The sequence below is a fragment of the Ambystoma mexicanum genome, chromosome 8 (assembly GCF_040938575.1).
Source record: "Ambystoma mexicanum isolate Mex_15411 chromosome 8, UKY_AmexF1_1, whole genome shotgun sequence".
NCBI classification, from domain to species: domain Eukaryota; kingdom Metazoa; phylum Chordata; class Amphibia; order Caudata; family Ambystomatidae; genus Ambystoma; species Ambystoma mexicanum.
In genome coordinates this window covers 128,725,498-128,750,862 of record NC_090929.1, presented here as the reverse complement: position 1 = coordinate 128,750,862, position 25,365 = coordinate 128,725,498, and the positions used below count along the sequence as shown (strand labels likewise).

The 25,365-nt window shown below is 46.0% G+C and overlaps 1 protein-coding gene across 4 annotated transcripts in view; it reads right to left on the bottom strand.

Annotated features, from left to right (window-relative positions):
- Positions 1 to 25,365, bottom strand: part of DENND1A (DENN domain containing 1A) — a 2,718,319-nt gene that overhangs the window by 1,467,399 nt on the left and 1,225,555 nt on the right. For all 4 annotated transcript variants that reach the window (XM_069609457.1, XM_069609459.1, XM_069609458.1 and 1 more), the window contains exon 11: positions 11,554 to 11,599. In XM_069609457.1, coding sequence (XP_069465558.1) covers positions 11,554 to 11,599 — 46 coding nt within the window. The remainder of the gene's footprint in view (positions 1 to 11,553; positions 11,600 to 25,365) is intronic.

The window sequence follows — 25,365 nt, the reverse complement described above, 5'->3', positions numbered from 1 at the left end:
AACCCTTCCTAAACTTTCTAGAGAAGCTAAGGAAGTGCTAGAAGCTCCTATCTCTGAGCTCGAGGTCCAACAGGTCATCAGAGAACTCCTGGCTGACAAAGCCCCCAGCCCTGATGAGCTTTCTTCTTTATTTTATAGAACCATCATACAGCTGATCACTCCCCTCACCTTACCTGGCTATTTACCACCTTCCAGAGTGCAAAATCAGTCTCAGAGTCGATAGCTGAGTTGATTACAATGCTGATCCCAAAACCGGGGAAGGACCAAGAGGAATGCTCAGCATATAGATGTATCGCTCTGCTTGATATGGATGCAAAAATGAACGTCTGATGGTAGTTCGTTCAGAGCCAATAGACGGTGACAAAACTGGGTTCATAATAGACAGACGAGCACATGATAACTCTTGATGCACACAAAGCATTCAACACTATGAGCTGGGAGTACCTTGAGGTGCTGATGGAAGGTTCTAATTTTGGCCCGGTCTTCATAAAATACATTGTGGCTAACTTTAAAATATCCAACACCAAAATGAATGTCATTGGTCAATGAAACCCACCACTAGCAATTAAAAGAGGCACACAACAGGGTTGCCTGTTATCACCCCTGATATTAACCCTGGCAATGGAGCTTTGGGGCCAGTGGATCCAATGCAATCTGCGGATCCAAGGAATAGCATACAAGGGCACCACTCCAAGTCGCGTTATACCCGGATTATGTTCTCTGTTTCCTCAGTAAGCCTATCACTTCCAAGCCACAGCTGACAAAGACTCTTGACACATTTGTTGATATTTCAGGTTTTTGCATAAATAAGGCCAAATCGGTAGGCCTTAATATCTCTGAATGCCAGTCCACCATCGCGTCCATCCAGAAAAACTGGTCACTTCACTGGAAACAAAACGTACCACTACGTACAAGACGATGGAGGTAGCAAAAATCCCTAACCTATGGAGAGAATACAAGGAACTATTAGCCCACTGGGACCTTCAGAAAAATTCCTGGCTGGGAAGAATGTATGTGTAGTCCAAGCCCTCTTGATCCAAATAGCAACACAGGAGTTCGAAGATCTACAAAGGGCAGTTGGCAAATTCATATAGTCCCACAAACCCCGAAGAATACCTAGAAGGGTAATATGTATAAATAGTAGGATCTGGGGCCCTATCCATGCACAAATACTTCTTGGCAGCACACTTTGCCAACTGCCATGAGAACCCATTGATGGAAAGAGTTGGAGGCAGCAGCCCTCGATCCTCCTCTACATCTCCTCCCCTTTCTTGAACAAAGAGGTCAGGCAGAATCTGAAGGGACTTCTCCCAATGACGGCGTGCACACAAACATTTATTTTTATATTTTAATTTAAACATTTTATTGGTTTCAAAATAGTACAAGGTAAAAAAAGAAGCCTTTAACAGTTTTAAAATCTCTACAATTCTTCAATACAACAGGTTTCAGAGGCAGACAGAATAGCGGAAGAGAAGTAAAAGATTCTTTCCTTAATACAACAAAATCAGAAAGCAAAAGACCAAACTTCAACCATGTCCCGCCCACCTCAACTAGTCTGCCCAGCTGCCCCGATCTAAGCAGTCCCCCCCCATCCACGCGTTCCAGCTCGTTACCCGACTTGTGGGTAGTTTCAGCATTAGGGCCAGTTATTAAATTCACAAATTTGAGCATTCCCAGGGTCCAGCCTATCTTTTGCCCCATTAGCAGCCAGTCCCAACATTCCACAGATAGAGATCCTGTCCACCCCAGATGTTCTCCCATGTATTGGAATCTAGGCTCGGTTAGTGCTTGGCACTCGATCGCAATGTGGAAAAGCGTTTCTACCTGTATCCCACTCTCACAAAATCCACAAAAACTGTTTTAAACCCCAGTCTAGTGTCCTTTGAACAGTATCTCACGGGTGGGCATTACGTTTAGACGGCATCACAAAAGAAGGTCCCTATAAAAGGCCGGGGGAAAATTTGCAAAGGTAGAGTGGCAGATCATTCAGTCCCTTTTTTTCTACCCACCATCTAAATGTCAATGAGTCAATGGCCTAGCTTCACTGGTGTGAATCCAATCAGCCCTCTCTAAGGCCTCCTTGACTTTAAGAGGATTTGCCTTCAACAGATCAGTGACCACCCCACAATTAGACAGTGTCCAAATCACTTTATCAAACCATGCGTTTAAAGATCTTTCATTTAGCGTGCTCAAGGTTCTCAATATAGCAAATGAGGGAGGCCCCTCTGTTATAATGCATTTCCGGTATAGAGAAATCTCCTTCCACAGGATTATGGAGGCAAGCAAGGGTAATTGTAATTCATGTCGGATATAAGCTATCGGTAGAGACTTTGGGAGTCTTAATACTTGCGCCAAAAGCACCCCTCCATCAGGGGCCATACCTTTTCACTTAAAATGAGCAATGTTTCTGCTCCATATGTGAGGATGTGTGTCGCCTTCTGCTTATAAAAGGTGAGGACTGGTATGATTGAAAAGGCCCCATAACGCCCGTGGATGGCGATTCCTTCATTTGTCCAATTTGTTTCTCAGCCAATCCAGTTGTGCACTTTTGTTTATGTTCTTATTTATTTTTCCTCCCAAGTATACAATAGTTTCCACTACTTCTAGCCAACATTCCTTAAACATCCACATGGAGGGGTGTCCTTTTTCTCCTTCTAGCCGATGACATGATTAGAACTTGTGATTTTTTAACGTTCATTCTCATGATATGATATGATAGTTTATTTATATAGCACCTATACACAATGTGTTTCAAAGCGCTTCAAAGCAAGGGAGGGAACAAGGGAAAATACAATGACATTCTTACAGGCCATGAACAGTAAGGATGTGAAATTAACTATGCCTGATGACATTTCAGATAGTGCAAGAGCTAAGACATAGATAAGGAAGGGAGTGGTGAGTGGGACGGAAATGGAAACAGACAGATGACTACCGTACTAGGCCTGACGAGATTTCTGGTAGAGCCGGAGAAAACAAAAGGTGAGGGTGAGGGGTGCAGAAAGGAAGGGGAGGAACAAAACAAGCGACTATCGTACTAGGCCTGATGACATTTCAGATAGTGCTGGGGGCTGGGCGGAGGAAGAAAAAACAAGTAAGGGGACGGGAGAGGAGACAGGAAAAGGGAGAAAGGGAGAGGAGGAGAGAACAGAGAGTAAGCAGTCAAAAAGAGTGGAGAAGCAAGAGAGGAGATCAAATACAATAGCAGAAGTCAGTAGTAACACAATGTTGCAAGCCTGGATACACGAAGATGGGAACAGCATGATTCAGGGCCACCATGAGAAAGGGTGATGCACCGTGAATCAATGAAGTCCATAAAAGTCAAATCCAGCATTGGCCACAAGACAGTGATGGTGAAACCAGAATGCATCAGGACAGACACCTGCAGAAGTAGGCTGGAGGGGGAGGGGAGTAGGGTAGAAGAATCAAGGGGACATCACAGGGGAACCAGAGGGGTGGGGGTGGCCTGTGGGGACAGAGGGAGTAAACACATGTTGGTGCATGCTTACTTGCTGTCTGAGTTCGAGCTCTGGATCCTCCTGGTCCAAACAGGAATTGCCCTTTTCTTCGACTGCCCTTTGCTTCAGACGCCGAGGCGAGAGACGCTCTTGATCTAAGAGTTAAGAGCAGGAAGGAAGAGGCAGGGCTAAGAAGGTGGACGGTGCTTAGGCCAGGTGACCAAGATCCACTTGAGCCTGCTCCCCATCAGCCATTCTTAATTAGGTACTCATTGAAAGCTGTAATTGTACGCTGTAGGCCAACAGCGGTTTGATCGAGGAAGACTATATTGTTCGCGTATGGCAGCCAAGGGAGCCAACAGCCATTCAGCATAGGTGGAAATGCTTGAATAGTCTTCTGTGACCTCCCAAAGTCAGACAAGTGCAGGCTAAATAGTAAGGGGGCGAGAGCGCAGCCTTCTTTAAGCCCACAAAAAGTCATGATCTTTCTAGACATCAGTTCCCCAGCCCCCAATCTAATCTGTATTGATGTTCCTGTATACAAAGCCTGAATAGCCTCCAAAATATCTGCGGGGCATCTCCAGTTTTTCAGTTTTACCCACAGATGGTACCTATCCACTCCATCAAAGGCCTGATGTAAATCTAAAAAGGCCATATATATTGTAGATTTATTGTCCCTACCCCCTTTATGAATCCTGTTTGTCTGGTATGAAGAATTCCCGACCTGGTTGCCTACGCATTCAGATCACGAAGGACCACTGAGGCTAAAAGCCTGCCCAGTGACTCCAGAAGGGCGATAGGGCGATAGTTCTTAGGATCAGCCTATCGCCCTTCTTGAACACCGGGACAACCAAAAACCTGCCATGAATCAGGGACCTGTCTGTTCAACATCACCTGTGTAAACAGGGACACAGAAAACTGTGACCAAGCTTCAGGATTGCTCTTCAATACAGAATTTGACACGCCATCTGGTCCAGCTGCTCGAGAGGAGCTCAGCCACATAATCATTGATCTAGCCTCATTTACATCAAATCCGAAGCTCCAGCCCTTTACCTCTTGAGCCTCTTGGGTCGGAGGTTTGGCATTCACTCCCGCAAATGATATGATATGATATGGCATTTGTAACGCGCCTATACACAAGTGTTTCAAGGCGCGAGAGTATCTTAGAATAATGGCTAACCCAACCCTCTTCAGTTACACCACCCATCATGTGTTCTTTCCTGAGGTTACTGCCATTGTTCATAAGCTCCCACATATTGCAGGAGCTTTTCCCACAAGCTGCAAGTAACATCCTCTCTGCGTCATTTTGGGCAAGTGTGGCTCTGTGTGCTTTTGCCCAGTTCTTATAGGCCTTTCTGTGTTTCTTGACTTGCACTTTGGACTCTATTGTATTCATACGCCTTAGTTTCCTCACTTCCGTCCTGCATAACCTGCGTTCTCTTACTGGGTCGATGTTGTAAGTGTGTTTAGGGATATGATGGATTGACCCCCTAAACCTGCCCTCTGTTTAAATCCTCGCTGGATCCATTCGTACTCCACCAGCCCACCATCTCTGGCAATACCCTAGTCTAGCCAAGATGACAAGAGAGGAATTATAGATGTTGGAATTTTCAATCTGTTCAACCCTCCATTTAGCTCCACCAGAGGCATGACACTATGCTTGTGTAAGCCTGTTGGCACCTGTACGGCGATAGGTCGTAGGTCATGTTAATCTGTGGCAAAGAAATCATCTCAAATTTAGAGACCCTCCCTCCCAAGTTAGATGGCACAAACCAATAATCCGGAAAGGCTGTCTGTGTTCCATTTATCCAGGTGGGAACACCCGGGCAATGACCCTCAGTTTGCCCATTGAGCAAACACAATTCTCGCATTTGTACCAATCCAATCCATCGGCCCATTTGCGAGTAATCCCATCTAGATTCTCTAGTTGTAGTGGCCACCTCTATTTCGATAATAACTGAAAATTGAAGTCGCCACAGATCAACATTTCAGTGTTTTCCCAATATGTTAGGGGCTGGTCCATCTTCTCCATAATGAGATCTATACGTTTACCAGCTAGTGGCTCCTTTACTCCTCAGTACACATTTATCAAAAGGAGTTTGGTTATTCCATTTAAAAGTGCCTCTCTTTCACCAAAATTTGAACATAGGGATTAGGTATAAAGTGATGACGTATCCTAAAACCATGTTCCACTTTAACTAGGGTCAGAAGCCCAGCGAAAGGGTGACTCAAGGTTCCCTTAAGAGAAGGATTCAAGAAGATCCCATAACCATCACACACCGGCTCGACCCGGAACCATGTCTCCTAGAGACATATAATGTCATAGCTCCCCAGAACCTTACCTTCGGCCGTAAACAAACATTCAAAGCCCTGAGTGTTCCATGATCACACTCTGAGATGGTCTGTCGGCTCTTCCTCATCAGTCTATTCTCCAATGGGTCTTGCCAATGCACCCGCAAGCCAGCTCCAATCAGTCTGGTTTGGAGCAGTTTTATCGGTAGACACATTGCCAGTCTTCACAATGTTTTTACAACCATTATTCCAAATTGTAAAGTTTCCAAAAAGTCTCATATCTTTCATCTGGACTCCCATTGTTAACCCTGGCAGGGCAACTTCACTTTGACTTACAGGCTTTTTCGTATATTTGGTTAAGGTTGGTTGGGGAGCCCATTTCTTTGCTTGATTACTCTGCAATTGCTCCACATTATATTTACTGAGGTCGTACCCCAAGCAGAACAACCTATCACTTTGTTCCAACAAAGCCTCCTTAATAAGGTGGGATTCTAAATGGAGGATTACGTGGTCTTCCCGATTCTCCGATGCAAATTCAACCACTCTTATATTGTCTGTTGATATGAATCTAAGAGCAGGAATACATTGGAGGAGCTTCATTACATTACTCCTGTTTAGCAGTAGGATCTTTTGGTCCACTTTAATTCTTTCCAGAGATAGTTTTGGAATCTCTACTGATCTTCTAGGGGAATAAGAGCGCTTTTCTTTTGTCAACATTTTTCTGGGTCTATCAATATTAGCCGATTCTTGCCTCCCTTCCGCCTTGCTTTTTATGCCAATAGGGACTGCACAGTTCTTTAACTGCGCCGCCTTTCTTTTTTCCTCCATAGTCTGAAAATGGGGTGCCAATTGAGGTTGTTTCGATCTCATCGCTGAATTTTTCATTCCAGGCTTTTGTGATATTAAGGCCTCCTGCTTCCCTCCAGTCAGAATCGCTCAAGTTATTCCATTTATCATCTTCTCATTATACATTATTTCCAGAAGATTGCTGAGGCAGGAATCTGACTGGAGGGTAGTTTCGCCCGTCCTGGAAACCTTACTTTGATCCATCCTATTTTTGCCAGTGTCCTCTGGGAGAGGCTCATCTTTTGGCATCACCAATTCCATACGAGATGTTTTGGTGGAACAGGGCAGATCTGTTCGAGGGGGAACTTGTATTTTCCGCAGGAAAGCTCTTGATCCATTCATCTTTCTCGTTGGGGCCTGCTTTAGAATGTTTGTTTTTTTCTCTTACAACACATTGCTTTTTCTTTTCTCACCACAAACCTCACCCCAAATCAAGGCCGAAGATTTAAATATTGAGAATGTGTTTGCCTTGATCGACTCAAGACCAGATGATTCGGTCAAGTCAACAGTGGCATTGCCATTCTCCTTAATTACATTTGGGACCGGCCCATCCTCTGTAATTGGGTTGACCGGGGGGCTAACTTTCGCATCCTGAACCTGGCGTTCATTTGACTTCCAATAGGCCCTCATCCATTTTTCATTTTCTATGATGGCCTCCATCAGCAAGGATTTATCAGCCATCTGGCTCCTGGCCAAGTCGCAAAGCCTTCACTGCCACTGATTGGAGGTTTCTACCTAAGTGTCCAGCCTTTGTTCAAATTTTTTTGTACAGATGTCCAAGTTTGTCAGGTTTTATTGCAGCATATGCATGAGATTTACTTGCTCTTGAATGGTAGAGTGTATGGATTCGTACAACTTGCAGAAGGGAGCTAACGATATAGTCAATGATGACATCACTGTGTTTTGGATGTTAGCTATTTCCTCTTTAAACGTAACGTTTGGCCCTCCTGGCGCTGACCACCTCCACCACTGCTATAATTGTACAGCCTACTGGAGTCCGAGGACGACAAGTCACCCCTTCTCACTGGGATGGCCTGAAAACAATCGTCCTCCTTGATGCTTTCCCCTAGCAGTGGTGTTTCCAGTGGGGTTTGGCATCTTTCTGGCACAGTGTTACCATTTGCAATTGTGCTCTGAGAGGCATTATCCAATGCAGTTTCCAAATCAAGTTTGGGCTCCCCTGTCCCCCGCTGAGGGCTACCTGTATCAATGCTCTGCTGGAGTCCTTTGGGACCTGCTGACAAAAGGGGACTTGGCTCGTCTCTCAAGACTTAAAGCCTTGCTTTCATCATTGAGATAATTTAACGCCTTTGTGTGTTTATTTTGTCTGTCAGGAGCGATAGGTCCACTGACAGCTTTGCTGCTAGATCTGAGTTTTTAGGGTGGCCAAACACCTCCTTCGTGCTTGAAGTTTGGGTAATGTCCCTATGACTGTCAGAATTGGGTGAGAGCCTATTGTCCATTTCCATTATATCACTCTGTGAGAGGATACGTTCTGGTGAGTGGTGTGTAGAACCCTTCTTACTCACTGAGGTTGCAGTGGAAGGCTAAAGGTTTTTCGAACCCAGGGAGCATTTCAAAGTTCTGGGGGGACTGGGGCAGCAATGATGTTAAAATGGTTACACTCGCACTTGCCAAGACAGACTCCGCTGGCAATGCCGGCGCAGCACACCTTTTCAGATGTAGTCTAGTTCTGCGCTAGCTTGGTTGTTTAGGTCCGTTGACATTTTTATTTTTCACACAACAGGTAAACTGTGAGTAACGAGGAATGTCCTTCACCTCCTTTAAAACACCTACAGACAGCCACTCAAAACCACTTTGTTTTTTTCCACCCCCAAGGATGTTGTATCCTGCACTTTCAGGTTATAGCTCTTTTTCTGAGGTCTTCTTCTGCAACCACCGGATTAAGCACTTGGGACCAATCACCAATGCTCCACTAGTCCCAAAGCACACAGACAAATTGAGGTGAAGATAGCTACTACAAGCTTACCTCAACAATCACAGCAGAATTTTCGCGTAGTCAACTGGAGGCAGGGACAGCACAAGCAATCATCCCCGAGCTACGCGCTTAACGCCGCAGTCACGGCAGTCTCTGTGTGATCCGCGTGGCCCGCTAAAAGGCAGGGGCAGCACCTGCAACTGTGCTCGTGCTGCGGGTTAACTTTAACAGTCACGGCAGCCTTAGCGTGATCGGCAGGGAAACAGGGGTAGCACCAGCAGCCATCCCAAACGCTGCAGGCTTTCCTCAGCAGTCACATCCAACACAGCCAACTCAGTGTGATCAGCTGAGAAGCAGGGCCAGCACAGACAGCTGTCTCTGCGCCCTACGCGAACACTCGCAAACACTCCGATCACGCTTTGGGGTGAAGTTTTTGAAGCGGGTTGCCCCTCCTCTCTGTGGCAAAGTAGCAGCTATTGTAGACAGACCGACGTGTTGGAGGGAACTGGAAGCACTCGCAAACACTCCGATCACACTCCACTCATGCTAGGAGTGAAGTCTTTGAAGCGGGTTGCTCCTCCTCTCTGTGAAAAAGTAACAGCCACTGTAGACAGACTAAAGTGTTGCAGGGAAAATGGAAACACTCGAAAACACTCCAATCACAACAATGAAACTTTGGAATAGAGCGATCTAGCACTGGGGTCCAAAACAGGTCTCGCCCCACTATCGCCACGCACCAAAAATCCAGAGCTCTCTCCAGGTTTAAACAAACGCGTCTTTGCGCAATGGGAAGCAGGGGTTCGCTGGCGCTAAGGGATTTTATTAGGGAGGGTGAACCCTTACCCTTTTCTGAGTGTAAGAAGAAATCCTCACTCCCAGAGACAGAAAGATACAGGTATTCACAGATAAGGCACTGGCTCAGTAACCCTGTAGTCAAAAGGACAGCTCTCAGAAATCCACTGGGGATAGAGCTCACCACGCATGAAGGCACGAGAGCACAACATTTCCCAATCTTATAAGCTGATGGAGAAGTCAGTGGAGGGAGATGAATTGCCCTATATGCTCAAATGGGAGCAGGAATTAGGACAGGAAATACCTGAGGACGCATGGCGGAGAAACTGGCATCGAGCCAACAAGAGCTGTAGATGTATCCTAGGTAAGGAAGGAGCAATCAAGATATGCTATAGGTGGTGCCTACCCCCGGTGAGGCTCCATAAAATCTACCCAATCACATTGGATCGCAGCTGGCACGGGTGTGGGATGAGATGGGATATGATATATATATGTGGTGGGGCTGCCCCGTCATACAGATATACTGGAAAGAGGTCCTAGCGAGCATAAAGGACATTATGGGTCATAGGTTGACATCTAACCTGCTGGTGGTGATCTTTGACCATGCACCAGAAGATGGTTCATGCCCACGCTGTGGCCTCGAGTGATACTGATCACCCACCTCTTACTGGCAGCGAAAACAACACAAGCCTGATCTTGGAAGCAACAGGAGGGCCCCCCAATCGCATATTGGTGGATTAAAATATGGGGGCTGCATGCCATGGAGAGAATCACCACTTCATTAACCAATTCAGTCCAAGTATGCCAGGGTATGGGCTCCCTTTCCTGTGTATGCCAGGGATAGAGAATCAGTGCTTTGTTGACCCCAGATAATGAAACGCTTGACTGTGGAATTGTGGGATCACAGATAGAAGATGTCAGGGCTTGCTTAAGAGTTGGTCTCCGTACTCAGACTTACCACAGACATGTTTGGTTACAACCTGCAGACAATACAATTCTCTAGTAGGGATGTTTCAATCTAGAATATGGGGGTGGGGGAGAAACATTGACCTTCACTCATGTTAACTGTCCATGGCATTGCTTGTTGAACTGTTCTGTGAAGATGAAAATTAAATAAAGCTTATAAAAAAAAAAGAAATTGGCTGCACCAGAAACATGATGAAATGATGGATGACTGTACTTGGCTTGCCTTCCTGAACACATTTTCTTGGGTGGGTTTCCCGTTTGATTGACCGCTTTGCTCTAGGCTTCTTTCAGTTGATATTTCTATGGTGTTTCCTTAGCGTTTGTCTGACCACTTCTGAACATGGTCCTGTATCCCCACAATCTCTGCTCCTGTGGCCAATGACCTGCAGTGTGGGTCCTTATCCTGTTTAGCAGTGCTTCGGGCAACAAAATCACAGGACTGAAGAGACGTCATGTGTTCCCTTATGTCATTTTGATCTCAAATTCTCATTCACAGTTTATCTTGTTTAAGGGAACATGTCCTGTGGCACTGCTGCCCCTCCCGGTTTACCCTTTGATTTCTGATCATCATTTAATTTCTTAAAAGATCTATAAAGCAGTCACAACCAAAAATCGAATGTACTTTCTAGAGAAAGTCACTATCGCCGGAGGCTAATGCACCACATCTCCAGCCTGGACATAAAAAAACTGCAAGAGGCAAACAACCAGGAAACAGACCTAAGCAGCTATGCGCTCTGTTTGTGAACAAGTTACCAGCAAAGATCAGAGTGTGCCACTCCACTATACACTTCAGGAAGGACCTGATGCCCATACTCTTCAAAAAACATCCCACCAATTGCTGATCCTTCTACTCACCCTTAGGTCTTCTTCTACGAACGCCGCCTGCCCTTCCCAGCCCCTCTGCTACCTATACACCCTACCTGTAACCCCTTAGCAAATCCCAGTTGCCCCATAGCGTCCCAGCTCGATTTGTGCTTTATAGATCTCATACATATTCAGATCACTTGAAGAATTCTGGCCCAGCCAGGCCGCCTTTATTTGTCAAAGTTGTTGGTATTCTTCAAACATGAAGTAAACCCCCTGTAGACAGATTTACTGCTCAGCGTATCTCTAAAGAGCATTACACAAACATCTAGGAATGGCATCAGATGTACAGTAAAAATGAAGAAGGAGAGAGTGTAGCATTAATAACAGCTAAGTAGAGGACTCGGGACTCATTACGTAACGTTATAGAAAGTGTAATGCAGGCATAGACACACCTACCTCCATTAAACTTGCATGTATTCCTATGAGGTAAGGCATTGGGGCACTGTAAATTGAAACAGAGAACATAGCAATGTTAGACACAATACCTGCTGTCAGAAATACATATTGTGAACGTACAGATTAAAGTATTTTTTTCAAGATATTCAAATACTCCAGCACCTTTAGAATTACATATTGCATGCTAATGCTAATCTTCCGTCAGTTTATTAAGGCACTTAAATGTATCAATTTATGACAAATTAAATTGGATGTCAATGCAGGGAAATACGTGACTCAGTCACATGTTGTCTTCTGGAGAGACCACATGCAGCTCGAAGTTAGACTTAGAAGTTCCTGCCAACAGGCTGTTACCATAGTCAAGTTTGGCGTTGACCAGGGTGACAGCAAGTGAGGCAGGGTTAGATTCAGAAAAAGGGTTTTATTTGCCTGATCAAGCCTGTAGTATAGGCACAGGATACTTTCACCGGACTAGTATTTTTCTTCATATTGAGTGAGGAGTCGAAGGAGACTCCCCGGGTCTTAACCCAAGGACTACTTTTAATGGGGGAACCAGCAATATCAAATGCAGCAAATATAGGATTCATCTTCTGAAGGCGCTGCCGAGTGGTCCCTAAAATCATAAGCTTGGTTTCATTTCCGTTCAGAGACAAGGAATTATTTATCATCCAATATTCAATCTTAGCATAAAGGTTATTTTCTTGAGGTCCTTCTCGTAGGCACTGGTAAGTTTAATTAAGACCTGCGTATCATCAGCGTAATTTGTATAGTCTATGCCGAGACAGTCAAGAAGTTGGAAGAAAGGACGTGTGTACAAGTTAAAAAGGGTAGGGGAAAGGGCAGCTCCCTGAGGGACACTGCATGTGAGAAGTTCAGGGGGGTTTTGAAGTCATTAGAAGCAACCCGGGCAGGGCCTAGAAACAAAGCCAACTAATTTAGGGCGCTACTGGAGCAGTTAGTGATGTCCCCCAGCCTCTCAAGCAGCATGGTTTGGTCCACAAGATCGAACACCACTGAAAGGGCCAGAAGGATCAGTAGCGCAACCTGACTCGATGTGGCATAGGTTGGCTTTCAAATCAACCAGAGCAGTCTCAGTCCCATAAAGAGCCAGAAAGCCAGAATGAAGAGGGCGAGAAGGTTATTATCCTCCGTGTTTTGCTGGATCTAAGAGTATGCAACAATATGCAGAATCTTCAATAAAAAGGTAATATTAGTAATGGGACGATAGTTGCCTACAGAAGATGGATCAAGGAGAGACCCACACATTTTTTTAGTGAGTCAGGAACAATAGAAGTAGCAAAGGAGGAGTTAACCAGGCGCATAACCAAAGGAGGCATGCAACGAAAGTATTCTTTAATTTTTGAAGGAGGGCAAATATCATCAGGACATGAGGAAGGCTTAAGATGTGAGACAATATCCGAGAGATCGTCCTCACTGATCTCTCTAAAGTTAAAGACAGGAGTAATGGAGGCTGGTGGTTGGATATGGAAAACAGGACTGGGTATGATACTAGTCGGCAAAGAAGGGGCAGAACGCAGCATCAAAATCTTATCGCAATGTGAATTGAATTTATCACTAAGTCTCTTTTGTATGTCGGAACAACATTGGTTACTCTTAACCAAGGCGGGGTAAAAAAATATCCTTCCCTTCATACTCCCTGAAATTGTAAAAAGTTCTTTATGAGAGGAATTAGCAGTTTTAATACGTTCTTCATAATAGTTTTGTTTGGCAGCCGTAATGGCAGTCTTGTAATCGGCCGCAGCCTTACGGTACAAAGCAAGAGTGTAGGCTGTGGTATTTTTCCACCAAGCTTGTTCTTTTTGTCTCTTGAATGTCTTGAATGTTCTAAGAGTCAATATTTCCTTGGAGAACCAGAATTTTCCCAGGGTTTACATTTTGACAATTTTAACAGCGGGAGGGTCAAGTGTGTTCATAAAAGAGGAAATAACCTCACTATATTGATCGACAAGAGTAGCAGTGCAATTAGAATATAAGAGGTTAGCTAGCATGGGAGAGTCTATTTCAGAGACAGCAAGAGGCGTAATTTTATGATAGATCCTTACGCACATTTCAACATGTGGGTTAAGGTCAAGTCTAGCAATTTTACCGGGCAAGTCCAGAAAGTAGGAGATAAAACTAGGATCGGACATGGGGCAATTCAAGATGTCAAAATTATTCAGGATTATGCGATGGGAGAGTACCCAGTCCAGACTATGTCCATCATTACGGGTGGGGATCTTTGTTGTTGAAGGCCGATGGCCTCAAGGGATTGAAAAAGATTAAAGGTTTGGTGATAATCCGAGTGATAGGCCCAAAGGATAAAATCACCCAGAACATAAGAAGTATTTTTAATAAGGTCGACAAGTAGCATGAGAAGCTGTTCCTCGAACAGTGGCATAGCCATGGGAAGACGACAGACAGTAAAGATGTAGGTAGCAGTGTTAGAATCAATAATAATTTTAATCACAGTATGTTGGCATTCATCTATAGGCAAGGAATTACATCTATAGGAAGTAAGAGTGTTTTTAACAATAACAGCCGTGCCTCCAACCCGGCCTGTGTTCCGATCTGTATGGAACAGCTGGTAGCCAGCCGGGGTAGAGGCAATGGCAGAGAGGTGACATCAGAAAGCCAGGTCTCTGTAAGACATAGTACGTCATCAGAGAACTCATCAGCGTGTTTGACCAAAGATCGTGTGTTCAGATGTCCAACATGCATGCTGGGGCGGGAAACGTTCCTCTCAACAGGGGAATTCATAGCAGAAGTGTTTGTGATTCCCAAACGAACAGGGAGCAGAGAAATGTCAGCAATGAGTGGGTAACTGGAGGTGTCAGCCGCAACAAGGTTTCTAAGAAAATCAGGTTTTGAGCACATTGCAATGTTGAGATTAATGTTGCCGGCAAGACAGTCAGGTACTACCATTAGGAGTCTAAATCGTGTTGACCGTTTCCTTTTAACTTCGTTTTTATTTAATTATTTTGTCTTAGCTGTGCTGCCCTTTTAATGTGCTGCACTGACGAGGTGCTTCTGATCGTATGTCTTAAACTTGTAATCATTACTCTCCCATTTGAGATCCTCTGCTTATTGTGCTCACCTTTCTGCTTTCTACTTACCTGTTGCCTTTTACCTTCTGAATTGCAGTTCCCAGTTTTTTTTATAGTTCTTAACCCCTCTTAGTCTGCAATCAGGCGCATGAACGCCGGCAAGTGAGACAGGCCGGTCTGTGCCGGTCCGTACTAGTAGGTGCTTCAAGCTTCCGGTTCCGCTTCAGTGGTAGTGTCCTCTGCTAAATTACTTGCGCTGGCTGCTCTAGAACGCGCTACGACTAACTTAGGTAAGAGTCCAGGTATAGCAAAATCAGGATATGTACAGCAGCTGTGACCCTCTAACTAGTTACTTAGAGAGTACTTTGATCTATCCTGAAGGTCTTTCCACGCAGTCATCTGTTATGATGCCTTTTGCTGCCCTTGACCTAGTGAGTTCCAGTGCTGATACCAGTAACTATGCTCACATTTACCTCTGAGATTCAAATGTGGATTGTCCCTCTTAATACATCTTGTGATCCTCATCTACCTGCGAATAGCACTGTTCAAGCTACTATGGTCCCAGATGTAATTCCCATGGGTAACCCTGACTGTGCTACCTTGTATCTGTCTTTTGGACTGTTGAACACATGTTCCTTAGTTAGAAACGCAGATGAGATTGCAGATTGTATACTTACCAAGCATCTAGATATCTTATGTCTCACTGAGACCTGGCTCTCTAATGTCACCACCCACGTGGCCACATCCCCTGTCCCGAATGGATACAAGATTTTTAGAACCGACTGATGTCGGGCGTGGTGGTGGCACGGCTATTGTAGTCAGGGTCACACTGACTACTCATAAATGCACCTCTCTTCCGATTGATGAATGCCAATACACCTTCTTAAACATTTCTATTGATGCTAATTCTAATATCTGTATATTTTATCTATATCGTCATCCTATGGCTATGCCTCTTTTTGAAGAACAACTTCTCATGGTCCTTTGAGATATGATTAAGACCACTTCCTATGTCATCATTCTTGGTGACATTCATTTTTGGGTTTATCATACCTCAGACCATGACACCACTAACCTTATCCAGGCTCTCAAAGCCCTTGGTCCTAAACAACGTATTTTGACCGCCACCCATAAAGATGGTCACATCCTGGACTGGACCTTCTCCTATCACTTAACTGTGAATGTCCATGATATCTCGTTATGCCCTTGGTCTGATCATAGTTTTATCCCCTTTGGTGTTAATCTTGCTGGTAGACTTGCAACACAGAACATCAACCCACATGTTCAGATGACCGTCAGGAACACTTGCAAAATGACTTCTATGGCTTTTTGTGAACTGGACCTTCCTTTATTAGCTGCTTTGCCCGACTCAGATTGTACGTTGATTCTTACATATCAATACAACGAGATCATGGCGTCCATTACTAACACCTTAGCAAATCTTTATATTAAAACCGTTAAAACTGAAATGCTTGGGAAATCTTGGTTTTCTGATAAGATCTTAAAACATGTAAAAGACAAAAAGAACAGGTCTGGCAGAAAAACGCTTCTAAAATCATGCCTCCTACGATAAGGCCGCCTTAGAATATAAGATGGCAATCCTAGCTGCTAAACGTGATCATTATGAAGAACGTATAGAAACAGCCAAATCTTCCCATAGAGAGCTCTTCACTATTCTTAAAGAATTTGAAGGGAAAGGCAATTCCCACCCTTCCATTGATAAAAATGACCAGTTGTGCTCCGGCATCCAACAAGGCTTTAATAGCAAACTCAATTCTCACCATGATAACGTAGCTAGGATGCACTCTGATCGCGCTACACCAGCCATTATGAAGCCTTAGGATTTCACTCCTATTCAGTCACCTAACTGTACCACACCCATCTTTAATTTTAGAGAAATAACAGAAACTGTTATATTGTGATTCACCTTAAGCCCTCTTCTTGTCCCGACTATGTTTATCCTCCCTCCAAAATTAAAGACTCTTTCGACTGCCTGGCTCCTTTTGTTTTGAAACTGATTAACTCCTTTTCCACCACCACAGTTTGTGGCTTGTTGACAATTTCTGGATCTCTCCCGTGATACAAAAGGCTTCTCTCGTACCGGCATTGGTAGGAAACTACAATCGCATTACCAAAACCACCTTTTTACTGAAAGTCTTGGACAGAATGGCCAACTCCCAGATTCAAAGGCTCATTGAGGACAACCATCTACTGGGTTCCCTGCAATCTGGTTTCAGGGAGCTTCAGGGTACGGAGACTGCCTTGCTTGACCTGAAGGCCAATCTTTGTCAGGTTGTGGACTCTGGCTGGGTTGCTATGCTGATGCTTCTCGACCTCTCTATGTATTTCGATCTGCTTGATCATGCTTTGCTGCTGTAGAGGTTGGGGACCATTGAAAACTGCTCCAGTAGTGCTTTGGGATGGCTGGCTTCCTTCTTGGGCCCCCGCTCTGCCGGGGTCACCTCGGGTGGCTATAATTCCCCCCTGAACTTGTTACATGTGGTGTCCCGCAGGGAGCATGCCTCTCTCCCACCCTCTTTAACCTCTACACCCGTCCTCTCTTTGACCTTCTGGATAGCATTGGCATAGGTTATACTAACTATGCCAATGATACCCAGATTTTGATCGACCTTACTGGTGATTACGAGAGGGATCTTCTTAACATCACCTCTATTTAAAATCTCATAGAGGAATGGGTAATTAATAACTCCCTGGCAATTAATGGGAGTAAGACCGAGCTCATGCTGGTTGGTACCATCCACCACCTGGGAAATCTGGATCCCAGATATGGTGCCTTTAACATCGCAGGTATCTCCATTGAACCTAGCCCCTGGGTTAAAACCCTTGGTGTCTATTTTGATGCGTCCTTGGATATGAAAAAACATGTCAGTCAAGTTAATGCATTCTGTGCCTACACCATACGTCTCATCGGACAGATTAGACCTTTTTTGTCGACCCCTAATACTGCTGCTCTTGCTACTGCCATAGTTAACTCCAAATTGGACTATGTCAACAGTCTTCTTGTTGGCACTTCCAAGTCCAATTTGGCCACTTGCAGGTTGTCCAAAATAATGCCATCGGAGCTGTGTGTGATCTCTCGAAAAGGAATCACATTACTGAGGCTCGCAGGTCCCTTCACTTGCTCCCTGTCAAACATTGCATCACTTTTAAGATTCTCTTTCTTACGCATAAATGCCTTACCCATAGAGCGCCAGTTTACGTGAAAGAGTCAGATTCTCCAGAACCCTTTGCTCACTTTGATCTAGCAACATTAATAAACTCGAACAACCCCATTTTAAATTGATTCGGTTAGGTGGTACCAGCTTTGACGTCATTGACCCTTCTCTGTGGAACTCTCCTCCCTTAGGAATTTGTACTTTTTCAGAAACACTCACTTTCAAGAGATTACTGAAAACATTTCTTTTTAATTCTAATGATTAGCTTTTCCTCCTACTTGGATGGATTCTCTTGGTTTTGAGCTTTTGGTTTGATCTCTGCTGTCTTTCTGCACACTGAGGCCTCTGGGCGAGTTGCGCCTTACAAAAGGTACTTTACATTAACATTTACAAAACCAAAAACTGCTCTAAAGCCCCCGGAAAGGCGGAAGAGCGGACCAAACATGGACCGGCACAGACCAGCATCCGGCGCTTATGCGCCTGGTTGCGGTATAAACGGGACTAAAGACGACAAGATGGATGGGAAATGTAGTTTCCCCGACTAGCGCAATCAGCACAGAAGGGATGAAATGAGTAAAACAACTTCAGTGGAACAGATACACAGAACTGCTGAAGTAAATCAATAAAATGCAAGGAATCCCAACACAGTCAACACAGACGTCAATAGTTAAAATCAATGAACTAAAAGCATATTTAAAAACACATGTAGCACAATACACAATCAATCGTCAGACCAGAATGAGGAGAGTGTAAGGAACTCATGGTGGCAACAGTAAAGACAGACACATGTGATCACAGTTCAAGGGATTTTATTGAACTTTATAATGTGTGAGACAACCGCCTAATCTAAACCTAAATCTATGATGCGAGCAAGCTATGACCATCAAATAATAATAAGGCAGTCCTAGTGGTGTCTTGTCAAATAAAAAGGGCTAATACTAAAATACCTATTGCCAATCCTTACTACTAAGTTACAAAAAGAGTGTGGGATAATGTTCACCAGAAAAGAAAGAAGTGTTCACAAGAAGTCAGGATGGTATGGCTGGGTCTTCCTTCCCCACGTTTGCATTAAGGGACAAGGGCCTCTCCAGCACGAAAATCACAATTCCAGTTCAACAATACCAGAACCTTTAGGGGCCAAGTCTCTTCCCTGCAAAGTCTCTTGCCTTTGAAGGCCTGATGGAGCAAAACAACAAACAAAAGTTCCTTCGGTAATCTTGCACCTTGGGCAATTGCTTCATCGCCCCTTGGATCTCCCTCCACCTGGCTCTGATCCTTCTTGCAACCTGGGCCTCCCTCCGTTGGGTACACTACAGCCTTTCAAAAAAATACAGACTTGTAATATTCAAGAGCCTTAATGTCTTTATAAACAACTTCTCACTATGGACAACCCTCAGCTGGGTTCACTCTTATCGACACAATGTTCACCGGTGTATTACTCTTCACCCCTACTTGCAGGCATCCCTCAGCCGGGTTCACGCTTGCCAAATACACAGTTCATGAATTTCTAACACAGTGCATGATTTGCTTCATTTTGTCACAAAGCTTGGTTTCCCTTCTTCTAGCTTTTCTCTGGGAAAAGGGTGAGAGACTTGTGAGTGCACAAGGGATTTGGCGTGACCCTTGTTGGACCACTCTGACACCTCACGCCGCCTTTTCCTAAAGCCTTCTGGTACTTGCAGTTTCAGCACAAAAGGGCCCAGCAAGAGTCCTTCGAATGAGCACTCCTGCGGCACCTAACCACTCTGCAGCTGGCCCTTCTCTGGGCTTTCCCAAAAGTTCAAACACACACAAGTTCTTTGTTCCCAAGTTCTTGCTTTCATCTAATGTTCACACTTGCAACCTTGGGCTCAACACAGTTCGGTTTGCTATCAGCTTCCTCCGACTCGCCGATTGTGCTGAGTTTGTTGGCTTGTCTTGCTTCTGGAGTCAAGGATGGTACTACAGTAGCCTGTATGCCTCCCCGCCTGTGTTATCAATTCGGGAGGCCCCCGTGCACTGCTGACACTTATCACACCACACATCAGCTGTACTCCCCGGTCTTGTGATTCCCTTTGCTGAGGCTTCGTGGGTCTGAGTTGAAAAGGGTGAGGGCAATTCCGTCCTTGTCGTCCTTTCAGGTCTCGCCGCTTTTCTCCTTCGCTTGTACTTCCTGGATGGGAATAGCTGCTACATCATGCATTCGGCCCATTGTGGAAAGGTAAAGGGCCACCAGGTGTGCATGGTTATTGTCAATTGTCTGACTCTGCCTGACGCATGTGTTGGCACATGTCAGGTAGACGGCTCTAGTGTTAGTCTGTCTGTTGTCTCTTACAGTATAGGAAAGTGTTTGTGTCAGAGAAGGGGGGGGGAGATCTTCTAAATATCCCACAGGCTAGGATGGAAGGAAGGGGTTACAGTGTCTCAACCTTTGGTGTCCCACTCCCACTCCCCCCCAAAAAAACGTCCAGGTGATCCTCCCCCACTGGTCCACCCCCAGGAACTGGATCCAATAGCGATGGCTGTGTCCTGGCCACCTGGAAGACAGATCTCCGGGGACTAGCGGGTGAGACACCTTCAGGTTTCTCACAAGAGGCAGGGTATATATACCGGCACAGACTGGCCTCCCTCATACGCCGGCGCTCACATGCCTGGTTGCGGTATAAGAGGGACTAAAGACTACAGGATGGATGGGAAATGTAGTTTCCCCGACTAGCGCAATCACCACAGGGGTGAAATGACAAACAACTTCAGTGGAACAGATACACAGCTGCTGAAGTAAATGAATAACATTTAACACATCCTAACACGATCAACACGGAGGTTAATAGTAAAAATCAATGAACTAAAAGCATATTTAAAAACACAAATAGCACAATACACAATTAATCGTCAGTACTGAGACAGTACACAAAACATGGGGACCTGGCCCTGTTGTCATGTGACAGACCCTGCTGCACTGTGGGAGAAACAAAATGAATGAAACACTAATTAGCAAGAGGCCTTGGACATACTAGAAATCTGCGATCTGATAGGGAGCCCGGGAGAAGCCAAGGAGCTAAACATGCTGAGGAGAGCTTAAGACAGTGACCAATGAGTGATAACAGAAGCAGCAATAAGGACACAAACCTGCAGGTTACTGAGCCACCTGGAGAATCCAAGAAGGAGAGGTGGGAACTAAGGAACAACTGCTGGAGCCAATCAGATATGAAGAGAAAATCCGGAGATGATGGGTGGTTTATGCAGGAGCAGAGAAGTGGTGTAAGAGGAGCTGGGGAGAAGGCCTAACGCTGCAAGGAGCTGGCAACTGGAGAGAAGTTGAGCTGGTCATGAGGCAGAGGAGAAACAACCAAAGACCGAACACTAGAGAAGAAGAGAGCTGGTGATAGGATGTGACAGTTGGGACAAGGAGACAGAGGCATAACACCGGGAAGCAGCCGTAACATCAGCTACTCCAGAGGATGAGTTTGGTGGCTGAAAGAGAGAACTGAGAATTGCTGGCTTCCACCTTTGGCGATCAGACTAAAAAAACATTAGTTAGGTCAGGAACCAAATAGTTCTTTCTATGTGTGTATAAAAACATTTTCCATAAAAGTCTTGTGTAAGGTGTGAGAAACCAGAGGGTGTCTTGCCCCCGGGGATCGATCTCTCTCTTTCAGGTGGCCAGGGCATTGCCATCGCCTTTGGATCCAGACACTGGGGTGGACCAGTGCGGGAGGATCACTTGGATGGGGGGTCTTTTGGGAGTGGGGGTGAGACAGCTGATGGCGAGATGCGGTATGCCCCCCTTTTTTGTTCATCTACCCTGTGATGCTGGAAATGCATCAGAGGGACAGGGCCTCTGAATCCTTGTCCTTTACTGCTTTTTATCGTGTGTTCTGTCATGTTTTCTGCCCAGGAGTCCACTCCTGGCAGTGCAGCTCTCTCTTTTGGTTTGGTGAACAGACCCATGGGATACCCTTATGGCACCCATGGGTAGTGGTACAACCCTGTGCCCCTAGTGTATGTTTTTGGGCACCTGTGGGTGGCCCCAGAGCAGGGTATGGGCTGGTGGCAGCTCCATGCTGAATTTGACAGGTGCTCTGGGTGTCCTCCATTTTGGGATACCCAGACCCTGCCATTGGGATCAGTTGATTCCTGATAGAAAACAAGATGGCCCCTGTGGCCTCTTGCTTTCTATTGCCTGTTATCTTGTTTTCCCAAAGTCCTGGGAAGCCCTGACTCTGTCCCTTCCCCCTGACTGGCTGTTGGGTGGAAGTTCCATATATGGTGCTGTTGTGAAGGCCCAGCTAGACTGACTGGAGCCTTCCCAGTGACTGTATGTTGTGGGTACCTCCTGTGGGTGGGACCTGGGTGAATGGAGTGTGTGACCAATATACACTCCTTGTTGTGGTTGTCTGGTTTCTGGCATGAGAGACAAAGACTGAGACAGCCCTGCCCGAAACTGGCCTGAATGCAGTGTGTAGTGTTGAATGGCTGGGTACTTGTCCCAATCCACATTCCTTGTTGTGAGTGTCTGAAAGGGAGGAGTGTGGCCTGAATGCACTGTGTGCCTGATTGGCTGACTGACTGCATGAATGCCCTTCTGTATGATTGGCTGCTGAGTGTGTGCCAGCAGTGTGGATGGGAGGCAGAATAGTATATCTGGGGACCTCTCACCACTGGTAGGGGGGCAGGAACGTTCAGGAACGTTCAGAAGCATCCTGGAGCTGAGTCTCCACTCTAAGAGTAACTGGAACTGCTGATCCTCGACGTCCAGCTGGAAGAAGAAGACTTGCTGTGGCATTTGCTTTGACCGATCCGAAGGCTGCCGAAATCGTCGAAGGCTGACCCGAGAGAGGACCTGGTAAGGCGCCCTCTTCCCGTGCTCCGAGGGACCATCGAGCACCGCTGCATCTTCGCCGAAGCGCCCTGGAAGACAGACCCTCAAAAGGCTGTCGACCCGAGACGGGACCGCCGAGGAGATCGAAGTGAAGCACCCGGACATCGCCGCCGTCGAAGTCCATTGTCGTCGACCAGGGTTGGCAGGTTTGCGTAACCGCTGGAGGCCCGTCGAAGTTGTGTTGCCCAGCCGTGGGAACCACTTGACGCCGTGCCGCCGACGACCGGAGCCGTCCGCTCCTTTGCCTAAGAACATTCGAATCGAAGGACTCCCTCGTCCGCACTGTCGACCGCTTTATCCTGCCGGAGAAAGTCGAGGACGACCAACGCGCCGAGGAGAAACCTGCCGGTGGGTTTCCCGCCACCCGAAGATCACAAAGACTCAAACGACTCGACGCCCTTGCTGGGCCTCCGTCTCCACAATCTTTGCGGTCCAGAACTATTGTCACCGAGGTGCCCCGCACGCCTCTGCCTTGCAGGACGCCGACGCTCCGATGCCGACGAGCACCGCTCGGACGAAGCTGCCACCTCATCGACGCCGCTCTACCCTGTTTGTCGACGGACGTTCGACACCCCGTGCCTCCCGCTTGAAAGAGAAGGCATTCAAGAAGGGCCGTCAATTCCCCGTCGCCGAACGCCGACTTTCTCGACGTTTCTCAACGATCCGTGACTCCCGCTTGAAAGGGGGTCGCTCAAGAAGGATCTGTCGACGCCTCTTCGAAGAACTCGACTCCACCAGGTACATTGGGGGGGGGTAAAAACATTATAGGAGGGAATAAGACTTGCAGAACAATATATGGACTGGGCTTGTGCTATATCTTTATTTTACAGGTTGCCCAGGTGGGGGGGATCTCCACAGGAACTGTGTCTAGTGGTAGGGGCCAGTATTCTGCCTATTGCTCAACCATCTTATTTTCTCTCCTCTCTGTATTGCTGGTTTCACTCTATTGATCTGTGTGACATTGTTACAGTATTGTTCATGCACTTTAATGAGATCTAATACAAAGGGTGGTACCATTTTAGAATTGTATATATTTGCCATTGTTGATTTTCCTGAGTACAAAGTGAGTTATTATGATAAGTGTACATAACCTGGAATATTGATTATATAAAGACTGTGTTCTAACCAATACAGTGTGTGGACATTCCTTTGTGGGGGCTTGGGGACTACACTGTACTTAAGAACCAGCCTGCATCACCTCCTGAGAAGCAAGGCCTTGATTGCTCGACCATTGCTACCGTAATAGAGAATCTTGGCTGGGGTCTTCTGTGCCTCTCCTCTACCATATAGAGAGCAGAAGTACAGACACCCCCCACCGGTCTTCTTCACACTGGTGGCAGCAGTGGGATGCTTATGGTTTTAAGAATCAGTGTATAACCGTGCCACTTACAAAGGATATCTGCCCTTTATTAAATTAAGGTTTAGTTGTGTACAAGATAACTGCATTACAAACAATGGAGTCTATTGCAAATGGCAAATTGACTCGGATGAGCTTGGAGGCTCTCCAGAGTGCTTGTGAAGCCAGGGAGTTAGACTTTGTGGATAAGTCTAGGGCTGAGCTGATAGCTGCCCTGGTGGACTACCAGACTGATAGTGAAACTCTTGATGAGGGGGGGAATGCAACCAATGAGGACTCTGCCCCTGGGGTTTCTGCTGAATCTGTTTCTGGGAATGCCGCCATTCCTGCTGCCTCTGTTCCAAACCCCAGCAATTCCTTGGAGCTTGAGTTATTTAGGATGAAATTGGCCTTTGAATACCGCAAGTTGGAAATAGATGCTGAACTTAAGAAAGAGGAGTTGGCTCAACAAGTGGAGCTCAAGAATAGGGATCTTGAACTCAGAAATAAGGACCTTGAACTCAAGAGCCAGGACACTGAATGTCAGAGAATCCAGCTAGAGAAAGCTAGAGTGGAGACTTCAGCTAAAACCAGTGAGAGTTTCAGGTCCCCAGCCACCAAGTTTATGAAAGATTTGGTTGGTGTATTCGTGGAGGGTTCAGATATCCTCCAATGGATCAAAGCGTTTGAAATGGCTTGTGCGATTCATGATGTTGATAAAAGAGATTGGGCTAAGTGTTTGTTAAGCAGAGTGCCTCAAACCGGATATGACTGTATTCTGAAGCTGAGTGTGGAAGAAAGGGGTCAGTATGAGTGTATGAAGTCTGCTTTGATTGCCAAGTTTGGCAAGACACCTACCCAATACCTTAGAAGGTTCAGGGATTTTAAGAAAAGAGAGAATGTGTCTTGGGTTGACTGGGTGAGTGCTGCGCACATGAACATGATGGGGTGGATCGATGGATACAAGGTTAAGACTTTTGTTGAATTGTCCCACCTCTTGTTTTTTGAGCATTTCTCTGAAGCCTGTTCACCAGAGTTGCGTCAGTATGTGGCTGACCAGAACATTTTGGACCCCTTTAAGCTGGCTAGGTTGGCTGACAAGTGGGTCTCCCACCGGTTGTCCCCTAAGGACTCCAGTGGGAAGGACAAGGACAAAGAAAAGGGGGCCTCTCAGAAAGCTGAGGAGTCCCCCAAGCAGTCACAGTCGGGTAAACCAAAACCTTCCTCTCCTAAGACCCAACAATCTAGTGGGGATAAGTCATCTGGGGGTGGGAATAAGAGTAGTGGTCCACCTGCTGCAAAGCAGGCTCCCAGTGGTTCCAGTACCGTACCCCGCACTCCTGGCGCTTGTTGGGACTGTGGGGCTCTGGATCACAAAAGGGGTGACCCCAAGTG